The 22,889-nt window shown below is 44.9% G+C and overlaps 1 protein-coding gene across 1 annotated transcript; it reads right to left on the reverse strand.

Annotated features, from left to right (window-relative positions):
• Positions 1-3,158: 3,158 nt before the first annotated feature.
• Positions 3,159-11,402, reverse strand: LOC129339089 (somatotropin-like). Its single transcript, XM_054993691.1, has 5 exons — positions 11,393-11,402; positions 8,571-8,737; positions 7,788-7,904; positions 5,754-5,915; positions 3,159-3,446 (listed from the first exon to the last, which is right to left on the reverse strand). The coding sequence occupies exons 1-5, from the start codon at positions 11,400-11,402 to the stop codon at positions 3,249-3,251; spliced, it is 654 nt and encodes a 217-aa protein (XP_054849666.1). The 3' UTR covers positions 3,159-3,248.
• Positions 11,403-22,889: the final 11,487 nt, after the last annotated feature.

A 22,889-nucleotide genomic window follows, 5' to 3' on the forward strand; every position in this document is an offset into this window, starting at 1 on the left:
ATGCTTTTCCCTGCCAAAATGCTCCCGGAACACCAGGGAACAGGCCTGAATGGACACTAAAGAAATGATAGGCTCACAAAAATTTGGTAAACGTTAAAGACACTGCAGAACAGGATTTTAGAGGTGAAAACACTGAACTGGCATGCTTTTATTAACCCTTTCCCTGCCAAAATGCTCCGGGAGCAGCACAAAGGCTGGACCAGGCCTTGAAGTTGTTTATTGAAATGTATCTTTGAAATTGGCTATACTGACTTGGACCATAAAAATGGAAATAAATAGAATTTAAAAGGTGTCCCATAAAAAAAATTAGAGAGGCCAGACTAGAGTTAAGGCCAAGGGAAATAATTTGAAGATAATGAGGTGTTTCCCAAAGGAGAGCAAGGAAGGCAGCAGGAGCTCTTGGGCAGAAAGGAGGAGAAAAAGCAAGTGCAAGGAAGAGAAGAGACCCGAAAAGTGGCTTTATTGTCACTGCAGAGTTCCTTCTCAGCCTAGAGCCTGACAGCATTCCATGGAGAAAGACTGGTCGGAAACAGCCTTTATATCTTGAGGTAGGGCTTGGTTCATACGCACATTCCTAGCTTAACTGCATGGACTCAACTTCTTAACTGCTCAACTTCCCCATGGCACAAGGCCACATATTCAACAGCTAGCCAACATGCAGAGGGACCAGGCAGTCTACATGTTCCTATGGACCAGGCTTGCTGTCTGAGATGACCCCCTTTACTAGAGAGGCTAGAATTGCACGAAGTCAAGTCAGTCAGCTTCTGCAATTGAGAAGAGAGATGGGCACAGAGCTCCTGTGCCCTCCTCTTCTTCCCCAGCAGGGAAGCTTCCTTTGGGTACCTCCTTTGCTCAGTACCATTTCTGGTCCAGTTTGTGAATAAGAGTGAGCAGCAGAGGTCCGTGACAAGGGAAGGGCTTGGGGAAAAGCCTCTCTTGCTGTTGGTGAACTAAGGAGCTCATTGCTTGCATCTCAGCTTGAGATGAGATGAGATGCAAGGATCTCTCTCTCCCTCTCTCTCTCCCTCTCTCACACACACACCCTACCGGTGTTAATAACTTTTTAAAAAAATTGGTTAGCCACTTCAAACAGCTCCATTTTACCTAGAGGACAAAACTGCAACTTGTCTGTGTATGTGTGCAGTCTAGTTCTGGCTCACATGTGAGCCAATTCTGGCCTCACATTAAACTAAATGGCTAGTTTATCCTTGGACATTGTGGTCTCTTTGCTGTACAGTAGTCAATAACAAAAGGATTTTGCTATGTGAGCCAGACAATCCAGGAGGTTTTTGATTGCTACAGCACAAAAGTCAACTACATATGGATACAGCCCGTGTTCTGAATCCTGACTTAAACGACGCTTATGACTGTCTTTAACACTTTGTCCCCTTGGCTGTTATCAAGCTTCCAGCCAATTCTGATTGTCCAGTTTTCCTGGGAAAATGTAAGCAAGAATTGGTCTGTCTGTGGGCTTTTTGCATTCTTTGCTCTTTTCTGCACAGGGCTTTTTCATCAGTTCTGGCCTCATATTGCATCGAGTTTATTCTTGAGTTTTGTACGCACAGTCAAAATACCCCAATTCAGTCTCCAAACTGCTTCCCAAACTTTTTTGCATTCTGCATGGGAAAAGGCTACATCTGCCGCAGAACTGATCTTTCCCTGGCTTTTCTGCAGCTCCCCACCCCCACCCTGCGCACACATACTCCAGTGTATTTAAACTGTGGCTTTGTTGGAGTGCGGAATGCTTTCTTTGGTGTGAGGCCTGGCCCTAGCCCTACCTTTCGTGCTCCCCTTTATCCCCCTGTGCCCTGATTGGTTGAGCAGCAAACAATCCAGTTTCTTTTCCTTATTTTTTTTAAACAGCAACTGTTCAACATTTATGACTTTAAAAAAAAATCTTGCAGCTGAAAGGGAAAAAGGCTGCAATATGGCTAACACAAAAACTTCAGAGATCCCTGAACTATGTGATATTTTAAAGTTTCCCTCTTAGTTAACATTTTAGTAAACGTCTGTGAATTTTTCATGTGGTTTTCATTGTCTTTTGCATATTTTCCTTTTTGCATTGTTTTTTTGATTTTGTGATCCTGTTTTATTTATTGTTGGTTATTTTATAATGTACTTATTGCGTGGTTTGAGTTGTGTAATCTGTGAACTGTGTAATCTGCCTTGAGTTTCAGCAAGAAAAGCAGACTATAAATGAAGTAAATAAATTATAAATAAGATTGAGCCTCTGAGCATAAGCAGAGTGCTTCAGAGATGAATAACAGCAGGTGCCCCTATGTATACACCTCTGGAGTAAGTGTTTCCCTGACCTAATTTCCAAGATAGTTGAACTCCAGACTCTTACAGGTTAGAAAGGAACAACCCTCATCTTCTCCTATGCTGCTAACAGCAGATGACCGCCCCCCCCTCCATTTTCTCTGCACACAGGAATGGACAGGGGATGTTCATGGTGCTTTGTGGCCCCAAACAATGCCTCAGAGGACTGACTTGGTCCTGCCTGGGGGCAGTGCAGGCCCCAGAGGAGGAGGCAGTTCCCCCTGCCTGCCACTGATGGCTGAAGCGAGCCGAGCTCCTGTGGGGCACCGATGCCCTTCCCTCTGTGCTGCTCCAAACTGGCCCTGGAAACTGCATATGGGGCAGGGGATACATGTACTGGTTTGTATGAGACAACCCTATTGGAAGAGACCAAAAGTCCATTTAGTTCATATATTTCCAAGAATGTCCTGCAAGTTGCCTTTGGGATACCCACAATCAGAACCCCCCCTTGTTTGTCCATAGCACATCAACCTTTGAGGCATTGCCTCTAGAACTAGAGGCTCCACTAGAGTCCATTCTTGGGCAATCTTTTTAAAAAACCAAGCTAGTGGTCATCATCACCAGGCCTTAGACAATGTTATGAAAATTGGGGAGCTCGTTTTTGCCCCAGAGGATGCTCTTCATTCCCTGATAGGGGTGTCAAGTTCTAAATTGCAGTAGTCATCACCACACAGGATTAGGCTGATAGCAGGTTTATTTTTCCTAGACAAAACTGGTTTTATCTTTCCAAGCACAAAGGGGCATTTTGAGGGTTCTCACAAGCAGCAGAACTACAAAAGGCAGAAGGCTTTGCTCTCCGTTTGGCTCGGTATTTCCTTACTTGCAGGAGATGGCAGCAGAGGTGGTCTCAGCAGCACGCCAACTTCACCAGACCTTGGAGAATGGCGTGAAATTTAGACCATGGGCAGGGAGTGGTCTTTTGTTTGCCCTTAGAAGGTGCAGTTAATTTCCCCAAAACGCCGGCATTTCATTACTTTTAGGTAGGTCTCCACTTTGTGCAGGTCCTTCTTGAAGCAGGACAGAAGGCCATAGTTTTTCATCAACGAGGCTTCATTCTGGGGGCTGGCATCAAACTTGTCATAGCTGAGCATGAGGAGATGGCCCCGTGAGCTCCCATCTCCCAACTCCTGTGGGGAAATAATATTGTGAGTTGGGAAGACATATATATCAAATTTTGCAAAGCATCCAAAATGTAGCCGATTTTGCCAGCAAGAGGATGTCCTTCGGCCCTGTTTTACAGCCACTTCACACTCGACATTTCTCCCCCTCCCTGCATGCAGGGACTTCTCTGTGTGTGGAGTCACAGCAGTCCCTTGAGCTGTTTCCTTGCAGGAGGGCAGCATGTGCTGTTTCATTTTGCCTGTGTAGGGGTTTTTGTCTCTCCATGTAGAAAAAGTTCTCATTGAATCCATTCCCTCTTCCAGGAGGAGACAGATCAACAATGCCAGTCAAGCCATTTAAATGCTCCTCCCAGCACCTCTCCTGTTTTGTTCAGAAATCTCCTTCAGGGCAGGGGCACTCCATTTCCCAGTCTGCACCGAAGCAGTCTCCACTCCACTGGAACAAGTTGGGAAGGAAGCACCTCTCCTTTCCCCTGGTATAGGTTCTGCTATTATATGTACATGAGGGCAGGGTAGAAAATCAGCTTTTTGGGTGGGGGAGGAAGAAGTCCTGCAAGAAGTCCACATGCTCAGCTATCTGATGCCCACCTTTGAATAAAATCAAGGAGGCAACATATAGCCTCTGCCCCTAGCCACAGTTGCTGTACGGGCTGTTGCAAAAGGCTCCCCCCATAATTTGGATGCAGGGAGTTGTGCTCCCAGAACTTGCTTTTGCCACAGCAAGCGTAACTGCTGCTAGTTAGGGCTGCCCTTAAATGCATCTGGTTCCATAATAAGTGCTGCTAGGTGACGAGTGGAAAGGTTCATTTCAAGAGAGCACATTTGTGTGTGGCTGGTGGTGGGGGATGACAGAGAACTAGTTAGGGCTATCCAGAGTGGCACCCCCAGTCACTCAGAACATTCAATGGCTTGCTGTGACTTGTTTGCTGAGGTTTTGCGGCTAAAGTTACTCCAGTTGGGAGGGATACCTCTGCTTTGCACATGGAGCCCCACAGCAAGGCAAACAGGACCCTCTTGTGGCTGTTTTGGCTCTGGAAATGGCATGGCTGAAGCCCCTCTCCTCCATGCCAAACTTGCCAGCCCAATCCAGACCAGTCAAATCCAGCCAAATCCAGTCCTTGTGGGTCCCTTGCTTGTCATGAATACATCTAATCTCAGCATGGTCAAATCTGTGGATACTTAAATCTGGAGATTGGCACCATGAACAGACAAGCCTATGGTTTCCAAAAAAATCTGAAATCTAAAAAAAAAAATTGGGAGATTTAAGAAAAAACAAAATAATAGCAGCAGCACCTATAGCTTTAACAAATGTATGGCCTCTGCAGTAGCCACTGTGGGGTTGCTTGGTAACTGCAACAATATTTCCAGCCTTCAAGCCTTTGCTTCTGTCATTAAAAGCAGGTGGGAGGGAGCAGGGCCATTTCCAGGGCTATTTTGGCCTTTGAAGGAAAAGCTATCAGGAGTTACCACTTGGGTGACTTGCTATCACACAACTTGTGTGAACCCGACTGGCTGCTTTCTATTGTTCTACACCAGCCACCCTGCAAAAACCAGTATAGTGTAATGATTATAATTTTAGACTAGGCTAGACTAGACTCTGGGATATCCAAGGTTGATTCCTTATTATTCTCTGAAGCTCACTGGGTGACCTTGAGCCAGTCACACACCCTCAGCTAAACTAAGCCACAGGATTGTTGAGATTATAAAATGGAAGAGAGGGAAATGATGGGTGCTGTTTTTGAGGCCCATTGCAGAGAAAGGTAGTTATATAAAGTAAACTAATCATTCCAGCTGAAGATGGAGAGGCAGAGAAAAGGTAAATGGTGGGTGAGTGGGGAAGAGAGAAGGAAGCAGGAAGGCTTAGAATATGGGGGCTCCCAGGAGGAAGGAGAAAATAGTGTGGAGAAGGGGATACAGGGGACAGTGAGGTGTCCTCCGTAAGTCCTTGTTGGTTTTCCGCTACACAACTGAGCTAGTCCTGGTAGCTGACACCATGCAACTGGGCTGCAGTTTTCCCAAGTTGAAGCTGCCAGGAGGTGTCGGGGAGAAGGAAAATTGAACATAGAGTGGTAGATAAATACAGCTTGGTTGGTGGGTGGAAAGGAAAAGGGGGGAGGGGAATAGAGATAGAAGGGGAGGAGAAATGAGATACTTCCAGGTCCCCTACTTGTATCTTATTTTTCCAAAGAATAAGAGCGCCTGCCTCTTATGCTTTCTTTCATTACAAAGATGGCCTCATTTCAGTTGCTTTTTTTGTTTGTTTTCGTTCCTTTTGATTTGATACTTCGGAGGTGAGATGGCCACCTTGCTTACCCGAATGAGAACCCGGATACCTTCTTCCAAGTCTCGGAGCTTTTCATAGACTCTATCAGAAGTCCCAAAGACTAGATTGTTAGTGAATACCCTGCTTATGAATTGCACTGGACTGAGCCATGATTGAATGAGGGTGAGTGAAAACCTGAGCAATTCCATGTCCTGCAATGATGAATGAAGAGAGAGATAGAAGTTAAAAAGAACTGTAATTGCATTCACTGTCAAAAGATTTTTTTAAAATATACTTATGTGCTGAACCAGATGGCAAAGTGCTAGCATGGTGAACCTGTTAGAGTGCTGGAGTGGTGTAGCCCTCCTTTGGACATGTACCAGTTTCTCAATATTTTTCTTCAACTGTAGCGCCCAAAACTGAACACAATACTCCAAATGAAGTCTATCCAAAGCAAAGTGATACCATCACTTCACATGATCTGGACACTATAATTCTGTTGATGCAGCCCAAAATTGCATTTGCTATTTTAGCTACCACATCACACTGCTGACTCATGGTCAGTGTCCGGTCTACTAACTAGGTCCTTTTCACATGTACTACTGCCAAGACAAGACTCACCAATCCTACAAGTATGAATTTGATTTTTTTCTACCTAAATACAGAACCTTACATTTGTCTTTGTTTAAATTTATTTTGTTAGCCCAGTTTTCCAGCCTGTCAAGATCATCCTGAATCTTGATTCTATCTTCTACTGTATTAGCTGCCCCTCCCAGTTTAATATCATCTGCAGATTCAATAAGCATCCCCTATATTCCTTCAGCCAAGTCATTTATAAAGATATTGAACAACACAGGGCCCAGGACAGCTCCCTGAGGCACTCCACTTGTCATTTGTCTCCAAGAAGGTCATTTACAAGCACTCTTTGGGTACAATCTGTCAGCCAATTACAAATCCACCTAACAACAGCAGTATCCAAACCCCATTTTAGCAACTTGTCAACAAGAATTTCAGCCAGAACCTTATCAAAAGCCTTACTGAAATCAAGATAAAACTACCCATCTTGAACTCCCTTCTCCTTGAATATTTCTAACGATGGGATTCTACCCAGCGTTTATTTAAGCTTGTTGAAATTTGCTTTCTTTTTTTAAAAAAACCCTCACCAAACTAACAATGCATAGTTAGTATGGTGTGGGTTTTAGATTATTGTGTGTTTTTTCCTTATCTTTTATGTTTACTGTTTATTGCTTAAATACATTTAATTTTAAAAAAAGAAATTAGCTTTCTGAAAGTCCAATTAATATATCTGTGTTCAGCTTTCTCTTTCCCCAAGATCTTAATTCCAAAATGACGTGGCCACTAGTTGGGTTCCCACAACTTTCACATCAACCAGTTTTCCCTTGTTGGTGAGAATCAGATCCAAGATAGCAGACCCCCTTGTTTCCTCCTCCACTTCCTGGATGATGAAATTGCCAGCAAGACAAGCCACGTATTTAGTAGCCCTTTCATTTTTAGCAGAAAACTTCATAAATCAGCCCCCTGTGGGTACAGCAGAAACACTATTTGTCCAAGACTTTTCTAACTGACAATGAACTCCAAAAGGTAGCTTGGCTGATAGGTAGCTGGTAGTTGTGACAAAACGGGGAAGCCGAAACATGTCAGGAGGCTGAAAAGGTAGTTTTTGCAGCTGGTTGTGCTTTTGGCATTGAGGGCAGAGGGCACTGATGCCTAGCCAAGGGGACCCAGCCAGAGAATCCCACAATGCTCCAGGTACATGCACAAACCAGACTTTATGAATCCCCTGAAACCAGCAGCCACTGCAGTAAGAGTAAAGGGGCAGGGTTCCAGTAACTCTTTCAACAGCCCCCAGGCACTTCCAAGCAGACAATGGTGGGAAGCAGCCTACCTAGAGGCTTTCATATCAGCCTCCCTCCCACTTGAAATTTGGGTGATTCTTCAGAATCAGGTTTTCTGATAGTCTTAATACAGGGCATGATAGAGCAGGTTATCCAGTATGGTGTAGTGGTTAAGAGCATTAGACTCTAATCTGGAGAACCGGTCCAGTCTTCTGTGCGGCAACTTACTGATTTTTGCTGAGCATCATCCTTCCCTGTGGGTGCTGGGATGGTTTCAGAGTAGCAGACTGCTGACTGGGAGTTCTTGTTGGAGTTCCGCTGGTCTTCTGGGATGTAGGAGCGTTCCTGTAAAAATTCCACAAATGCTGTGAGAAGAAATTACTCTCCCTTCTCAGAACACCTGGGATTGAGGAGGAAAAAGGAGACAGGGCTCAAGTCAGCTGGTCACAGAGCCAGCCAAAGGTGTTTGGGAGCTAAAAGCAGGCCATGCTAAAGTTGCAGCACTTACAGGGCACAGTCCACCAGGAAATTCTCTTGCACAAACTCTATTGAAATGAACAGCAGTTGTGCATGAGGCTGGTAAAGGAGCCACACAGGTTGCGCAAGGTTTATAGAGGAGAGCTTCCCTTTGGGTTGCATCCTGTCGGTCAGATTTGTTTTCCTGCCCCACTGGCCCCATCCCTCTGGGTATCTAGTATCTGTCACCTGATCTGGCTCCTTGGTGGCTCTGGCTGGGCAGAAGGGTGGGGTATCAATGCTGTAAATAAATAAGGAGGGTCACCTCTGCTTCAGAGGCACGTTCTGTGCTATGAAAGCTGCGCTCTGCACATGCTGTTGATTTACTTCCCACCTACCAGCTCGCATTTGAAATATCTATCTGCCCAATGGGTGCCAAGTCCAACTTGAGCAACTAGCATGGGATGGGGGAAAGGGCCATTGTCTGCCTTCATTTGGTTTTCAAAGGCTAACGCTCCTGGCTGAAGTTCCCAAGGAGCAAACCCAAGTACTTACAAACTCCTTGAAAGTGTCAGCGGCGAGCAAGTGCAGATGCTGAGCTCGCAGGACTGCGTTGGCAAAGAGGCTGGAGAGGGGCATTGAGTGGAAGGAGACGGCTCCCTCCGGCCATTGCAGGACCAGGATAATCAGAGCGAGGGCAAACTGAGGAGAAGGGCTCGATCCTGCAAAAGACAAGGAAGGGGGCTGAGCTGATCAGATCAAGTAGAGTCCTCTGCACAACCTCAGCTCCTCTGAAAGCTCCTGAGATTATGCATGGCAAGACTGCAGCAGCTAAATTAAAGGTCCTTGCAAGACTGAGGATCCTTTGCAAGTGGGTATGTTTTGCTAAAGCCAAACTGCTAGGTAAGTCGGTCATGAAACGTTGCAACAGTCATTCAAGAAATGAAGCTGAATTTCACTCAGCCTGAAGTGCTCCATAGTTCAGATTTTAAATCTTGCAACCAGGGCCGTCGTCACACGGGCTTTTATTGAGCGCTAAAATGGCGCTATTTCCTGGCAAACACCCACCTTATTCCAACACTGTAGCGATTTTCTCTCTTCTGCTTTGTGCTTGATAGTCGCGCTATTTTGTGCCTCAGTGTGAATGCCTCACATCGATGTATTTCGCCTCGCAACGTCCTATGCCCTCCCTTCAATCCCAGAATCCATTTCTTCCTGCGGCTCCCCTTTTTTTAATTTTATTATGTCCTTATAACACCATAACGACATAACACAATGCAAACTTTCTGCTGAAGTAAAAATGACTCAATCGCCATGGCAGAGTCTTCAGCGATGGGGATCACGCCAGACAGGGAGTTTTCTGCGGGCAAAGGGCTATTTATATAATTTCAAAGTTGGAAAAACAATGTAATGTTTTGCTCTAACGGAATGTTTATATGCTGTTATTCCGTTATAGCGGAATTAAACGCCAGAATAATTAAAAAAAAAGGGGGGGAGCTGCTTCTGCACGGTTAGAGAGAACAGAACAGAGTGCTTTGGTGTGGACAGCTGGTGGTGCAAAGAGCCGTTAGGTGACCCAAAGAAACGTTACTGTGCCGATAACGGATAAGATGCTATATGCTGTAAATTTAACGGAAGAGATGCCCGTGTGACGACGGCCCAGTACTTAGAAGGTTCCTTTGCTAATTATTCACTGACATTAAATCTGAACTGTTGTATTATCTAGCAGTGTTTCCCAAGTACTCTACAAGAATTTGCCTCTTTGCAGATTAATTAAATCCCAAACTTTGCTAGACTTGAGCTGCTCAGTCTTGTAGATTTTTGCTTTCTGGGGCAGTAGGGAATTATGGTACAGTCCTGAGAATTAGGAACAGCCCCAAGACTTACAGTTTTCTAAGTCTATTGATTTCAATGGATCTAGAAGGGTATAACTCTGTTTAGGATGGCAGAGCAAGTTGCCTCTAGAGTGATCCATATGATCACTCTACTTATACTGACTCCTCTCACCTTCTGTGTTCTAATCATGGGAGGAAACCAGCCTAGCCTGGGGCTCAACACTGACCCCTAGATTCATTCATTCAGGAGAGGAGCTGGAGGAATTAGACGGCTTCTTAAAGTTACAACCCCATCTATGATACAAATGACGGTTCTTGCTGGTAGGTTTGGAGAGTGTCCCTTCCCGGATGAATTGTTCTAGGACTTTTAGCCATTTTAAACTCAAGGCTTGAGATTCTTAAACCTCAGGTGCTGGGATTGAACAAAGCACTTCCTGCAAACCGGCAGTTGAGACGGGGCCCCTCCCAGAATGTGCACTGGACCGCTCATCCAGATTCCATATGCTGTGTAAACAGATCCAGGATGGGTAGGTGTCAGAGGCAATCATCAGGGATCTGGAGCCCTGAAGTGATGCCGCCCCCCCCCCCGCCACTAAGTACACTGCAGCTATCAATCATCACTGGCACTTCTTCCACCCTCCCTGCTTCCGGCTGGCTGTTGCTGCATGGCAAGGAAGCAGGATAACTGCTAGAAGTAGAGGAACTGACGGGAGGCAGCAATGGTGCTCCTTCTCCTAGCTGTCATCACTGCTGATCCACCCAAGAAAACTCAGAGGGGGCCCAGTTGCCCCATGGGACCTGATCCTGTTGCCATCACTGCACAGTGGTGGTGGCACTGTTGCAGTTGGCAGAGAGCCCCTTGAAACTCTTGGGCCTTAGCAGCTGCCCAATGATGCCAATCCCTGAGGCTGGCCCTGTTTCCACATGCACAAACACTGGTCCATCAAAACTGCTCTGCGGAGATGTCCTAACCCATTAGTGTGGCTGTGTAAGGCTGAGTGGCTTCTCCAACCACAGAAGTTTGCTGAGCTGGGAGATAAAATAACAATATGGTCCTTATGGAGCTGCTTATTAATAAAAGCTGAATGCTCAGAGGAAGGAACTGTAAGGGGGACATGAAATATTTCAGGAGGCTTAGACTGTCCAAGTCAGGGGGCTGGACTGATTTCCTACCTCATATACTCAAACTTCTTTGCACCCTAACCTTTTTTCTGGTGGGCCTGGATCTCACTCATTTTCAAGGGACCCTATTCCTGCTAGACATAGCTGAACACCAGTACACAAGAATAAAAATGAGAACCAATCCTACACCCTGTCTGCAGATCCGGTCTTCACCAGGGCTGCCACTTGTATTAAGCACAGAAGTTCCACACCTTGGATGGCTGCATAGCAGCTAGAAATTTAACAGGTAAGCATTTTCCCAGGATGAAAACAGAGTGACAGGTAAAACTATATCACTGAATTTCTGCCTGCCAGATGGCCATTAAAAGATTGTCCATCAAAAAGGGGTTACGCTACCCTTCTCAACACAGAAAAGCATACCTGCAGCCATATTCTGTTGCCAAATCACGAGGATATTTGAAAGCAAAGTATTCTTCCTCTTGTCTACTTTCTCCTGCCCCCCGTACGCTGCTCTTATACATCAAGGGGGTGTCTGCATCCCAATGCATTAATGCATCCATGTGCATGGGGGAGGGTTTAGCTGGTCAGCATCATATTGATAAATATATGTATAGGTCACGTGTGTTGATTGCTCCACATGGTGATTGTAGCACCTGTTCTTTCCTTCTGCGCACCTCCATCCGTGCCTCTGAGCTGAAGGGGTCAAAAACATATGGAAAGTTGTGAAAAACTGCTTAGCATTTCCCTTATGAACCTACCCAAATATTATCTAGGAAATGAAACCAGGGGGTGGGACAGAACAGGCAAGAGTAGGGCATTGCTTGAAAAATCAGAGTGTAGGACTGCAACAAAGTTGGAAATTGAATTTATTATAAAATTGAATATATTATAAATTTATTCGTTCAAACAAAAAGATGAAAAAAATAGGAAACTAGGGGGACATTAAAAGCAGAAAAAATATGTTTCGTTAGATTTACCACAGAAATATTTTGTAGGCTCTGGAGGGAACTCTGGAGGGACTCTTTGTCTGGGACTTCTGGTGTTTCTTGGTAGCACCGAAATGTATATGATTGCCAGAATGTTCTCCAGTTATTACAGAATGAAGTGTCAATATATGTCTCGTGTCATCTCTGGCTTTCAGCAAAATCTAGATAGGCAGTGGGAAAAGTACTGATTCTTTCCCAAAGAGGACCTCCCCAAGCCAACAACGGGCTCTTTAAAAGCCCCAGTTGAAGTCCCATAGTCTCTTTTCCTGAGACTGAGATTTTTTCCAATGAGGAACGGGATCAAAGACTGAAACCTTGCCCATTATGGTAGGAGAATAAGGGTTTCAAAACTCTAGATGAAGGCAATCTTGTATTAGGCACCCTTGAGCAGTTCCACACCTTTTCCAGTCACCTGCAAATAGAATTTTAAAATGCAGTCTTTGGAGACTTGGCTGCTGTCCACAGTGCTGCATTCACCATCAAGAACTGGCAACATTCAAGGGGAAATCTCTACTATTATCTTTACCTGGGAGTAAGCCCTATTCAGCAACAGTCCTGCTCTGCCCTCAACTGACCCTATAAGCCTCGTCTGTTCTGTGCTTAATTTGCTACTTCTGGTTTGCTCATGGTCCAGTGTTTTGCACAGATTCTTAATCCCTTCCTTTTCCTAGCAGGATAGTGGTTGGCACAACAGTGACTATTCATTTGTTTTTAAAATGATGTTATCATAATCATATAATTATAAAATTCTGATGATTTTTTTAAATTGATGAGCACACTGTAGCCAAAAATAAATGCAATTATTAATGCTTTTTTCTCTCCTTGCCCCTGGAAAAAGGAAGTAATTCAAAATACATTTAGTTATTCCAGGGCGCCATGAGTGGACAGGAAATAATACCTTAAGCACCACAGAGAACAGCCTCTTGCAAATTCCTATTCAGGAGCGGTGTGAGGTTCCAGTGCCTTGAGTGAGGAAGTGAACTGGAAGTTTTTAGGGAAAAAAGAGGCAGTACACACCACTGGGGGGTTGGGATTGCCCCAAATCAGGTCCAAAAAAAGATGGAGACACCCACCCTCAACATTGGAATGCTGTGTGGAAGCAAATTCATAGGGACAGTTTACTCAGCTTGCCAGCCTCTGAGTAGTAGAAATCTCCCAGAATGACAACTGCTCTCTGGGCCTCAGAGACTGATTTCCCTGGAGAAAATGGCTGCTCTGGAGGGTGGACTCTATGACCTTATCCCTATTGATAATCCCTTTCCCAAACTCTGTCCTTTCCAGACTCTACCCCACCCAAATCTTCATGAATTTCCAAACCTGGAGCTGGCAACCCTACCTACAGAGTTGTTTCACACCTCTGAAGTGGGTTTTTTTTTTTGTTTTACTAGACATTTTTACTAGATGGAAGGTGGACTCATGGGGCTTTGGCTGTCTAGTGACAGATTCTGGTATACAAACAACACTTGGGCCATTCACAGACAAGCACATGAGCTGCTTGAGGCTGAGAATAAGGATTTGGGCTCTAGAAATGTGGCATGATTAAGGATGGTTGGCCAAACTCTAGACAGCCAGTAAAGGCAGCAGCTGATAGCTCGTATTTGGGAGAAATGTGCTGAGGGGCAAGGCTGCCAGCTTCCTTCTGGTGTGTGTGTGGGGGGGATCCTTGTGCTGGCAAAACAAGAAGAGGCAGAAGTTCTTTGTGTCAGGACTGTAGCCTTGCTGACCCATCAAGGGAGGGGTAGGACTAGGGTTGCCAACTCTGACCTGGGAAATTCTTAGAGATTTGAGGTGGTGCCTGTGAAGGAGGGAGTTTGGGGAGGAATTTCACCTAGAATCTATGATATACCATAAAGACTGCCTTCCAAACCTGTCACTTTCTCAGCAGTCTGGAGAGCAACTGTAATTCCGGGAGAACTCCAGGGTCCACCTGGAGGCTGGCAACCTTAAGTATGGCCCACAGCTCATCCATTCTAGACATCCTGGAAACACCAGCAGGGGCTTATGAAACCCACTCGGAGAGCCTAAAGGTAGGTGACATTTCGGGAAAAGGTTTGATGTCACCCTATTAATAAACATGGTTTGGGGAAGGTGAACTGTGTGCCTCTTCTCAGAAGCCCCTCTGGGCTTTGCCTCAGATGGACAGAGAGGTACCATCATTTAAAGGTCAACTCCTAGGAAAGACATGTTGTGTGTGTGTGTTGTGGGGGGGGGGATGCATTCTCCTTCTGCCCGGATTGGGTATCCAGTAACCAAAGAGGCACCAACATCTGGGTGTGTTTTCTCCCCTTTAACTCTGAGTTGTTTCTAGGGCATTAACATTTTCCAGGTAACACCCAAACTGTTTTTACATTCCAATTACTCACATCTCAAGAACAGCAAATGAAACGAGAGGGCAGATCTGAGTCAACGTTTTCATAAAAAGTGAAAACTGGCTCCATGGCAGGGGGCATATTGGGCTAGATGATGACATGTTGAAGCTCCATACAATGGAAAGAATATTCTACTACGTTTGTAGAAGGTGTAAACAGGAAAGATTTGTTTTTACATATGTACAATGGGAAGGCACAAAGAAAAATATCATCTGACTAAAATCACTGTACAATAATTTCAATTAAAATATGTTCACGATTGCAAAACCAGGAAGCATGCAGAAGGGATCCTGTAACTGGTTTACCTCCTTTGCTTGGCTGCCCCAGCAATTTGAACCATTTTAATTTTATTTAGAGGTATCGTCCCCTCAGTAAGAGAATGCCTACACTGAAGCTGATTCAGGGCTTTTTTTCAGCTGAAACGCAGTGGAACAGAGTTCCGGCACCTCTTGAAAATGGTCACATGGCTGGTGGCCCCGCCCCCTGAGCTACAGACAGAGGGGAATTTAGATTGCCCTCTGCGCCGCTGGCAACACTAAACTCCCCTCTGTCTGTAGACCAGGGAGCGGAGTCACCAGCCATGTGAACATTTTTGCCAAGGGTGATTTAAACTTTTAAAAACTCCCCTTTGTTCCAGCTGAGCCAAAGTGACATCATTGTGCAGTCCTGGGAGCATGCACGCACTTTGCGCATGCGCATGTGGTACCAGGGGCACTACCTTCTGCCAAGAGTTGCCCCTTGTGCTGGCCACCCACTGAGTTCCACCACCTCTTTTCCCAGAAAAAATCCCTGATCTGATTTATCCTTAAATCTGACCTTGGGTCAAGGAATTAGGGGTGTTGTCCTCCCATGCCATTTCCCTGATCTAAACCTCCCCTGAGGTTGCTGTTGGTCCCACAGAGGAAAATGGATATATATCCTTGAATGTTTTCCTCTGCAATGGCAAATGGCAGTTGGGAGGGGGAACGGTCTGGATTGAGAAAAGACTACATGGGGGAAGGAGTTAAAAATCTCTCCATTGGTGACATTTCCCAAACCAGAACGCCTGCCTCCATTTCCTTACAAAATCTTGCAGGACACCCGGTCACGCTCAGTGCTGGAGATAGTACTATAAAAGACCATTCAAATTACATGGGGTTGGACTATCTTTCCTACAGTGAAGTTTGGGGTACCCCTTAGAGGCTTAGAAGGTTGTTCATGATGTGAAAAGAATAGATGGAGGAAAAGTGTTATCTCAAAATGGTAGAAGGTTCAGGATGAGCAAAAGGAAGCTTTTTTTCTTCACATAATACAAATTTAAAATGATGGATTTTAAAGCTAGGGATGGTGTGGCCACTAGCTTTAAAAAAGACAAATATATGGGGGATGGGCCCATCAATGGTTAAGTGGAACCTCCTTGTTCAGAAGCAGTACACCTCAATGACAGATACTGGGGACCAGAGCTATTTTGTTGCCCCAACTAAGGTAGATCCATCCTCTTTGGGGCCCCATTATCACAGGGCCTGGGCTTGGACCTGGCGCAGGCCCAGGAGGGGATGCTTGCTGGTCACTTGCTGTAGCACTGCAGGCTGAAGCCAGCCGAGCCTCTGTGGTGAATTGGTGTCCTCCTCACTGCGCTGACACAAGCAGTTGCTTGCATGACTTGGCTGGAGAACTGGAGGCCTACAGGAAGGGACAGCTGTTAACACCGTGCCTCACTTCTTTGTTCCTGGGTGCCCCTGGGTGTCTATTGATGGAGAGAGGGGGCTGGACTAGATGTACCTCTGCCTGATCCACTTTTTACATCCTGGAGAAGCAGAAAAACCGAAGCTGAGGCTTGTATTTATTTACTTTATTTATAGACCATCTTTTTCACTGACACGGTGGATTACATAATGTAAGTCAATGGGACATCTAATAAACAATGCAATAGGATTCGGATAGCATAACCTTTGAAAACAAGCAGAAATCTGACACAGAGCTAAAGTATTGCTGAAACAAAGCACAGGCAATTAAACAGTACAAACAGTACAAACAAACTTACATCAACAGACAATACGTAGTAGTATAGTTTATAGGCCCTGTCCTTTTACCAAACTTCTTTCTGCACCATTATCTTACAATACAGCCCTACTACCTGAATGAAAAAAAACCCCTTCTGAATAATTCACTTTTTCAGTAGAGGCCATAAAGGCTTCTGGGTAGAAGGAAGATGCTGACCAGCCGAAAAACTGGTCCAGGTCGTTTTTCCTCAAGAACTGACAAATAAGATCAAATATAATAAAGGTCAAGTGAGACTCTAAATAAAGATCAAATAAGTCTTTGTACTTTAAAACATAGCTATTTGGTACAGAATATTAGATGAAGGGAAACTTGTTCTTCCTTCAAGTAATGAAGTAGGAGTTTGTAGTTGATGTATTAACCAGATGAAGTAAGATGTTGTAGTTTGTGTATAACTACTATATTTATACGGAATGTGTAGGAGTGTGTAATCATTACTGAGTAATCATTACTTTTTTTTGTAACCTTCCAATGTAGACTTAAACTGTATATAATCTTTGTGAGCAACTTAGTCATTTCAGGAAAAACTTGGAATGTTTCTCCCCATTCTTAATGCATTAAAAGCTTTGCTTTTCCTTTCAGATTTGGCCCCTTTGGCTTGTACATATGAAGGTCCTTACTGGGCTGACAACTGAAGTGTCCCAATTGACTTTGAGGGGAGAACTACGTAGCATATATTACAGTACTCTAGTCTCAATATTACCATGGCATGGATCCAGGTGGCCAGATCAGCCATGTCAAGGTAGGGGGCCATGGCCATTTCCAGACGGCTTACCTGCCTCCAGAACGTCGCGCCATGTTGCAGGGAAAATGCGAAATATTGCGTTTTCTCGTGCGAGTTTTGCACGACAAGGTCCTTCAAGATCTCTGGCTTCCCAACCAGCATTACTTTTGTCTTGCCTGGGATCAGGCAGCTTAATAACATGACACCCTTTAACTGTGCAAATAGGTGCTAGCTGACATAGTGGAGCATGCTCACTTGATAGCTGAACTTTGTAAAATGTAGTCAGGACTAAATTTTAACCTGGGCTCAGCTCGGGATCTGAATTCCATTCCGACTCATGTGACAAAAAAAAGACTAGGGTACCACTGAGCATGCCTAGAGCTCCTCTTTCCTCTTGAAGATGTCACCCTGTGTTGATCTCCTGCCTGTTCTCAAAGCAGGTGGAGCTGTGCAGAGAGCAAGGAAGAAGAAGGAGAATGGTGCTGTGGACATATCACCAGCATGTTTCCTATTAGACCTGGAGAAAAGGGCCATTGTTCCCACATGCATTTGAAGCGCCAAACAGCCTGGGCAATTTGCTATGCAGATGCACTCAAGCCAGTCATGAAGCTTCTTATGACAAGCCAACACTTACAATTGTGATCCCCTAGTCCTTGTGCCAGGTATCCAGCAGGAATCCAACAGGTGAGATATAAGTTGGGGGAAAGCAGAAGCAGCTGAGTTGCCCACTTGGGAGGCAGAGCTCCCTTCTCCAGCAGCGGGGCAGAAAGAAAAGGGAAGAAACTTGTATGTTGTCCAGGTTTCTTTATTGACGCTCTTGTCCAACTTTCCACACAAGGTTCTGCTTAGGGAAAATGGTGTGCAAGATGGCAAACTAAAGAGCCTTAAAAGGAATAACACAATCTATTGAAAGAAACAAAGTGAAAACCCAGAAAAGTTGAAAGCACAGAAATGCCAGTCTAATTGCCACCAGCATGGATTTCAGACCCCTGTCTGTTTTCTCCTGTGTACGTCTTTTCCTCTATCTTCTGAGGGGCCACTGTAGAAGCCAGCCAGAAGATCTCAGCCTGCTCATAAATGGTAGAAACTGAATCCCTAATATAATTGTCTTCCTAGCAAATGGACTCCCATGGGGTGGGCAACCCCATCCTGGGGTGGGGTGGGGGGCACAAGGGAAGTGAAGAGTCACGTTAGCAGTGACACTTTCCCTTTTCAGAATGGCCAGGAAAGAACACTAGAACACAATGCGTGTGAAGTGCTTGCTGGGCATTTGACAAACGAAAAGAGGTAGGCAAAATTCTCACTGCCTCTTGACTCAAATTTGTTTGGGCTACTGGGTGTCCTAAGTAATTTCTTCTGAGAATTCATCATGCCCACGGGCTGTCAGCTGCCCTTCCCCGCTTTCCAAGGCACAATGAAAAGCAACATTTTAAATCTGCCAGACCGTCCAGCTCCTTTCCTAAAAGTGCCCACGACCCCATACCACCTCCGACTCAAAGTCCTCTGTGTGCTGGGGGTGCTCCGTTGCTGCCCTCCCATCTGCTTGGAGACCCTGTCCATCTGCTTCCTTGCATCTATGACTTCTGATTGAATCTCATCATGCACTCACATGGTATCTTATTTCAGGCAAGAGGGGGAGGACAGTGTGGGTGGCATGTAATTTCCATGGAGCGGATCATTATCAGGTGAGTGAAGCTTAAGCAAACAGCCAGCCATTTCTCCCATGTGCAATGCATGACCATTTTATTTTCATATGTGCCAGGAAAGGCCGGCTGGAGGAAGGGGAGAGGGAACAGAAGCCTCAAACCAGCCACAGCTATGGGAAGTGAACCCCAGCAGAGACTCTTCCCCTGCAACCACCTGAGAGATCCCACAGCCAGCAAAACAGGATTGGGGGAGGTATGCTGGGAACCAACAATTTTGTTTGAACCACAGCTGATCTTCGGCTAGCCCCAGAATCGCCTTTCAGCACCAGAGCTCAGCACTAGGTCGTGTTAAGCCTCAGCAGAGTTCCTCTGAGTGCATACAGAGTCCATTTCCTATCTTCCCAAGTGTTCAACCCCCACCTGCCGGTATGTGCTTCCTTTGAAAAATTGCTGAATTATATGAAAGGGTAAGTGACAACTGGAGAAAAGGAAACCAAACTCTATAGGATGAACGGGAACTGTAGGGCGGAAGCTGTGGTGGTGTGTGGCAGGGGAAGTTCTGAATTCTGTTGCAGCAGACCTCTTGACCAGCTTTCTGGCCAGATGCATTCAACAGGTGTCACTTTCCTCAGTATGAAAAGCTTCACTTGATGAATTCCTTTCTGCTTTGCAGACATACAAAGCTCAGAGCCCTGCCAGGGAAAAAGGGTGGAAATCCACAGTCCAACATTATACATCCTACACACATTATTGCTGCTATCCAACTACTAGCCCACCCTGGCTTTGGCTAATGCTTGGAGTTATGGTTATACCCTTAGTGCCTCTTTGGGAAAGTATCAATGGCCCCATGAAAACATTTAAGATCTCAAAGCTACATTGGGATAATCACATTTCTAGATACTGTTGTGAATTCTACGGATGCTGTTTTCAGTTGGTCTTTTGCTCTGGCCTCATGTCATGTGAGCTCTCTCTGGCCTCTCAGTGGCTTCCTACTATGCCCTCCTATAGGGAGGTTAGAGGGCAGAGCTTTTTTGGTGGTGACTCCAGTACTCTGTAGTTGCCTTCTGTTTCACAGAGCCTGCAAGGGAGAGCTCTGTCTGTAAAGGCCTTTAGTTACATCATATTAGAGTGTATTGTTTTAAAACAGCTGTGATAATAAGGATCATACATTCCCCTGGGGGGAAATCTGTAAATCTGGGGGTGGGCATTCAGAACATGAGGGCAAAGGGGGGGATTAGGGATCAGAGGCAGCCCCTTCTCCCCAGACGCAATGGCTTTAGACAGCCACCAGATGTTTTGCACTCTTCTCTTTGTTATGAGGCTGAAGTCCATGTTGTTGTTATATGCATATGTCACAAATGTACCTAGATAAAAAGTAACCTCAACTGGACTGCTATTTTTATGTCCTTAGTTTCTTAATGTGGTTTAGGCATAACATTTTATGATGATCATGGGTAAACATAAGCATGTACAGGCAAAAAAGGGGCAGAAGCAGTCCCTCCTATCTTCTGGGGCAGCCTTCTTCTCTGAGAGACAATATGTATATATGTTTTCTATAACTTTCACTCCTGAAGCTGGTGCTGCATCTGCAGTAGATTCTTGTGCAATTAAAGTTGTGATATTGTTTGGTTCAGATATTTATTGCAGGAAATACTTGTATTAGTCATGTTTGTATAAGCTGCTTTGGGCTTTATGTTACTGGGGAAAGGCAGTCTAGAAATGTTCGATCAAACAAATAAACACATTTACTTTCCTGGTTTTTCCTCCCTCACTGAGCTTTGGGGTTTCCTGGGGCAGCTTCATTGCCTGTTTGAAGGTTGCAAACAGCAAAAACAAGTATGGGGCCAAATAGGCCTAGCCCTGGTTAACCCATCTGAGCTTCTGATTGGACCCAGAGATGGAAAATTCTTTTCATGATGAATTTGGGTCAGTTTCCATTTCACCACTGAAAAACTGTACAACAGGATTCTTGGAATGGATGTAATTTCATTTCCAGAGAGGGATCCAAAGCTCTGTGTGTGTGTGTGTGTGTTTCTGCAGCATAGTATGTTATACCACTATCTTCTGTGGTTTCTGGAGGGTAGGGTGTGATTTTGGAAAGCAAAGAGCCACCTTTTTCTGGGCTCCAATCCTTTGAATAAACTGTGTGATAGAAAGAAATGGCAGCAAATTAAGCTCGTGCTGAGGAAAATAGCACCTGTTGCATTTCTTCCTGTTTTGAAGAAAATAGCACCTGTTGCATTTCTTCCTGTTTTGAAGCTTCCAGCCTTGGTTTGCAAAAGGGGAGGTTTGCCAGTCCCCCTGCCTTCCAAGGGTAGCCTGCCTTTGCACTACCAGCACATGTCTAGTTGACAGTCCAGATGTCTGCTACATGGTCTTTGTCCTATGTGAGCTGAGGCTGAGCAGGTCATGCAGGTGCTTGTGTAGCCTTTGAATAGTAAATCTCCAGGGAGAGAAATTCTGGAATCATAGGAGCCGATCTTTTGCCAAAGGAGGAGTGCTGCTAGAAATGGAGGCTTCCCAGCCAGTGAAGCCCCTGCTCCAGTCCAGTGGGAGATGATCTGAAGGTTGGGAAGGATTCCGTTGCAAAGGGCAGGTGGGGGCTCTGCTCAAAATAAGCACCAAGTTGCCTGCTTCACAAAGGATTTACGAGTAATTCTTCTACTACTTTAGTGGAGGGGTGCACAAAGATCGCTCGCAAAACAGCCACCGAATATTGCAAAGGGAAGAAGGAAAAGAGGATTGCATTTAACAAGCTGTCAGTAGTATATGCCAACCTCCATTTCCTCCACGATGAAGGTTCTAAACACACTTTGCCCGGAATCAGCAGCTTTCTGCTCTTCCCATGTAGTGAGGCCTTAATATATATAAAGCTGTTCTGATAAACAGCTGCTTGAAATTTTGATGAGACTTTGATCTATGGAACATAATGCTTACCAGCTGTGAGCTGAAATGAAGATTCACATTAACAAAAATTCCACAAAAATTTCAGTACTAGAAATCTTTTTTTTTTCAATGGTTGTTGTGGGTTTTCCGGGCTGTATTGCCGTGGTCTTGGCATTGTAGTTCCTGACGTTTCGCCAGCAGCTGTGGCTGGCATCTTCAGAGGTGTAGCACCAAAAGACAGAGATCTCTCAGTGTCACAGGCAGAGACACTGTGAGATCTCTGTGTGACACTGAGAGATCTCTGTCTTTTGGTGCTACACCTCTGAAGAAGCCAGCTACAGCTGCTGGCAAAACGTCAGGAACTACAATGCCAAGACCACGGCAATACAGCCCGGAAAACCCACAACAACCATCGTTCTCTGGCCATGAAAGCCTTCGACAATACATTTTTTTTTCAAGTTTGAAAGATTTCAAAGATTGCTTGTAAAATAATGTTAAGGATGAAATCGACCGGGAAGTTCTCCTGCATGAGCCTCATTGGAACTGTGGCTTTGTACTTCTTGTTAGACTGGGCCTCGTACTTCAGGTATTGCTGGTGAAATTTAAGGGCACAAATATTAGGAAGCAGGTTGGCAAATTCCACATTCTTATATTCTTAAAGATGGATTTTCATTCTAATTTGTATCTGATGATGTAAGCTTTGACATGCAAAAACTTATACCCAGGAAAATTTTGTGGGTCTCTAAGGGTGGAAATACATGTTACTAAGTACCTAGGGATGCTCAAGTGAATCCCATTTCACATACCCCCCCTGCCCCTAAACTTCCCATGCACTCTGTGCACAGTCACACTTCAATTTGCTCTGTGTGAATACATTCACACATTCTATATCAGTTCCTTCTCAACTGCTAAAAGTATCCCACTTTCCGCCACATCCATTCATTGAAATGCAGATCTCAACACTTTCTCACACCTTAAAGAAATGCAAATTGGCCAGTCAAAAAAGCCTACAATACTTGGGGAGCTCCATGAAAGCAGCATTCATGTGCACAGAGCAAGAACAGCCTGCACATGAACTGAGAACTACACATACAATCCTGCATGAGTGTCCCTAAGTACTTTTCCACCCTAAGTTGCTAATGGACATTAATTTTATTCTGCTACTATAGACTAACATGGCTATCCACCTGAAACTCTTAAGCTCAGTTTTCTTTAAACTGTTTGAACAGTGCCATCCAAAGCAGAATTTAAACCTGCATAAGACCT

The sequence above is a fragment of the Eublepharis macularius genome, chromosome 12, assembly GCF_028583425.1.
Source record: "Eublepharis macularius isolate TG4126 chromosome 12, MPM_Emac_v1.0, whole genome shotgun sequence".
Lineage (NCBI taxonomy): Eukaryota > Metazoa > Chordata > Lepidosauria > Squamata > Eublepharidae > Eublepharis > Eublepharis macularius.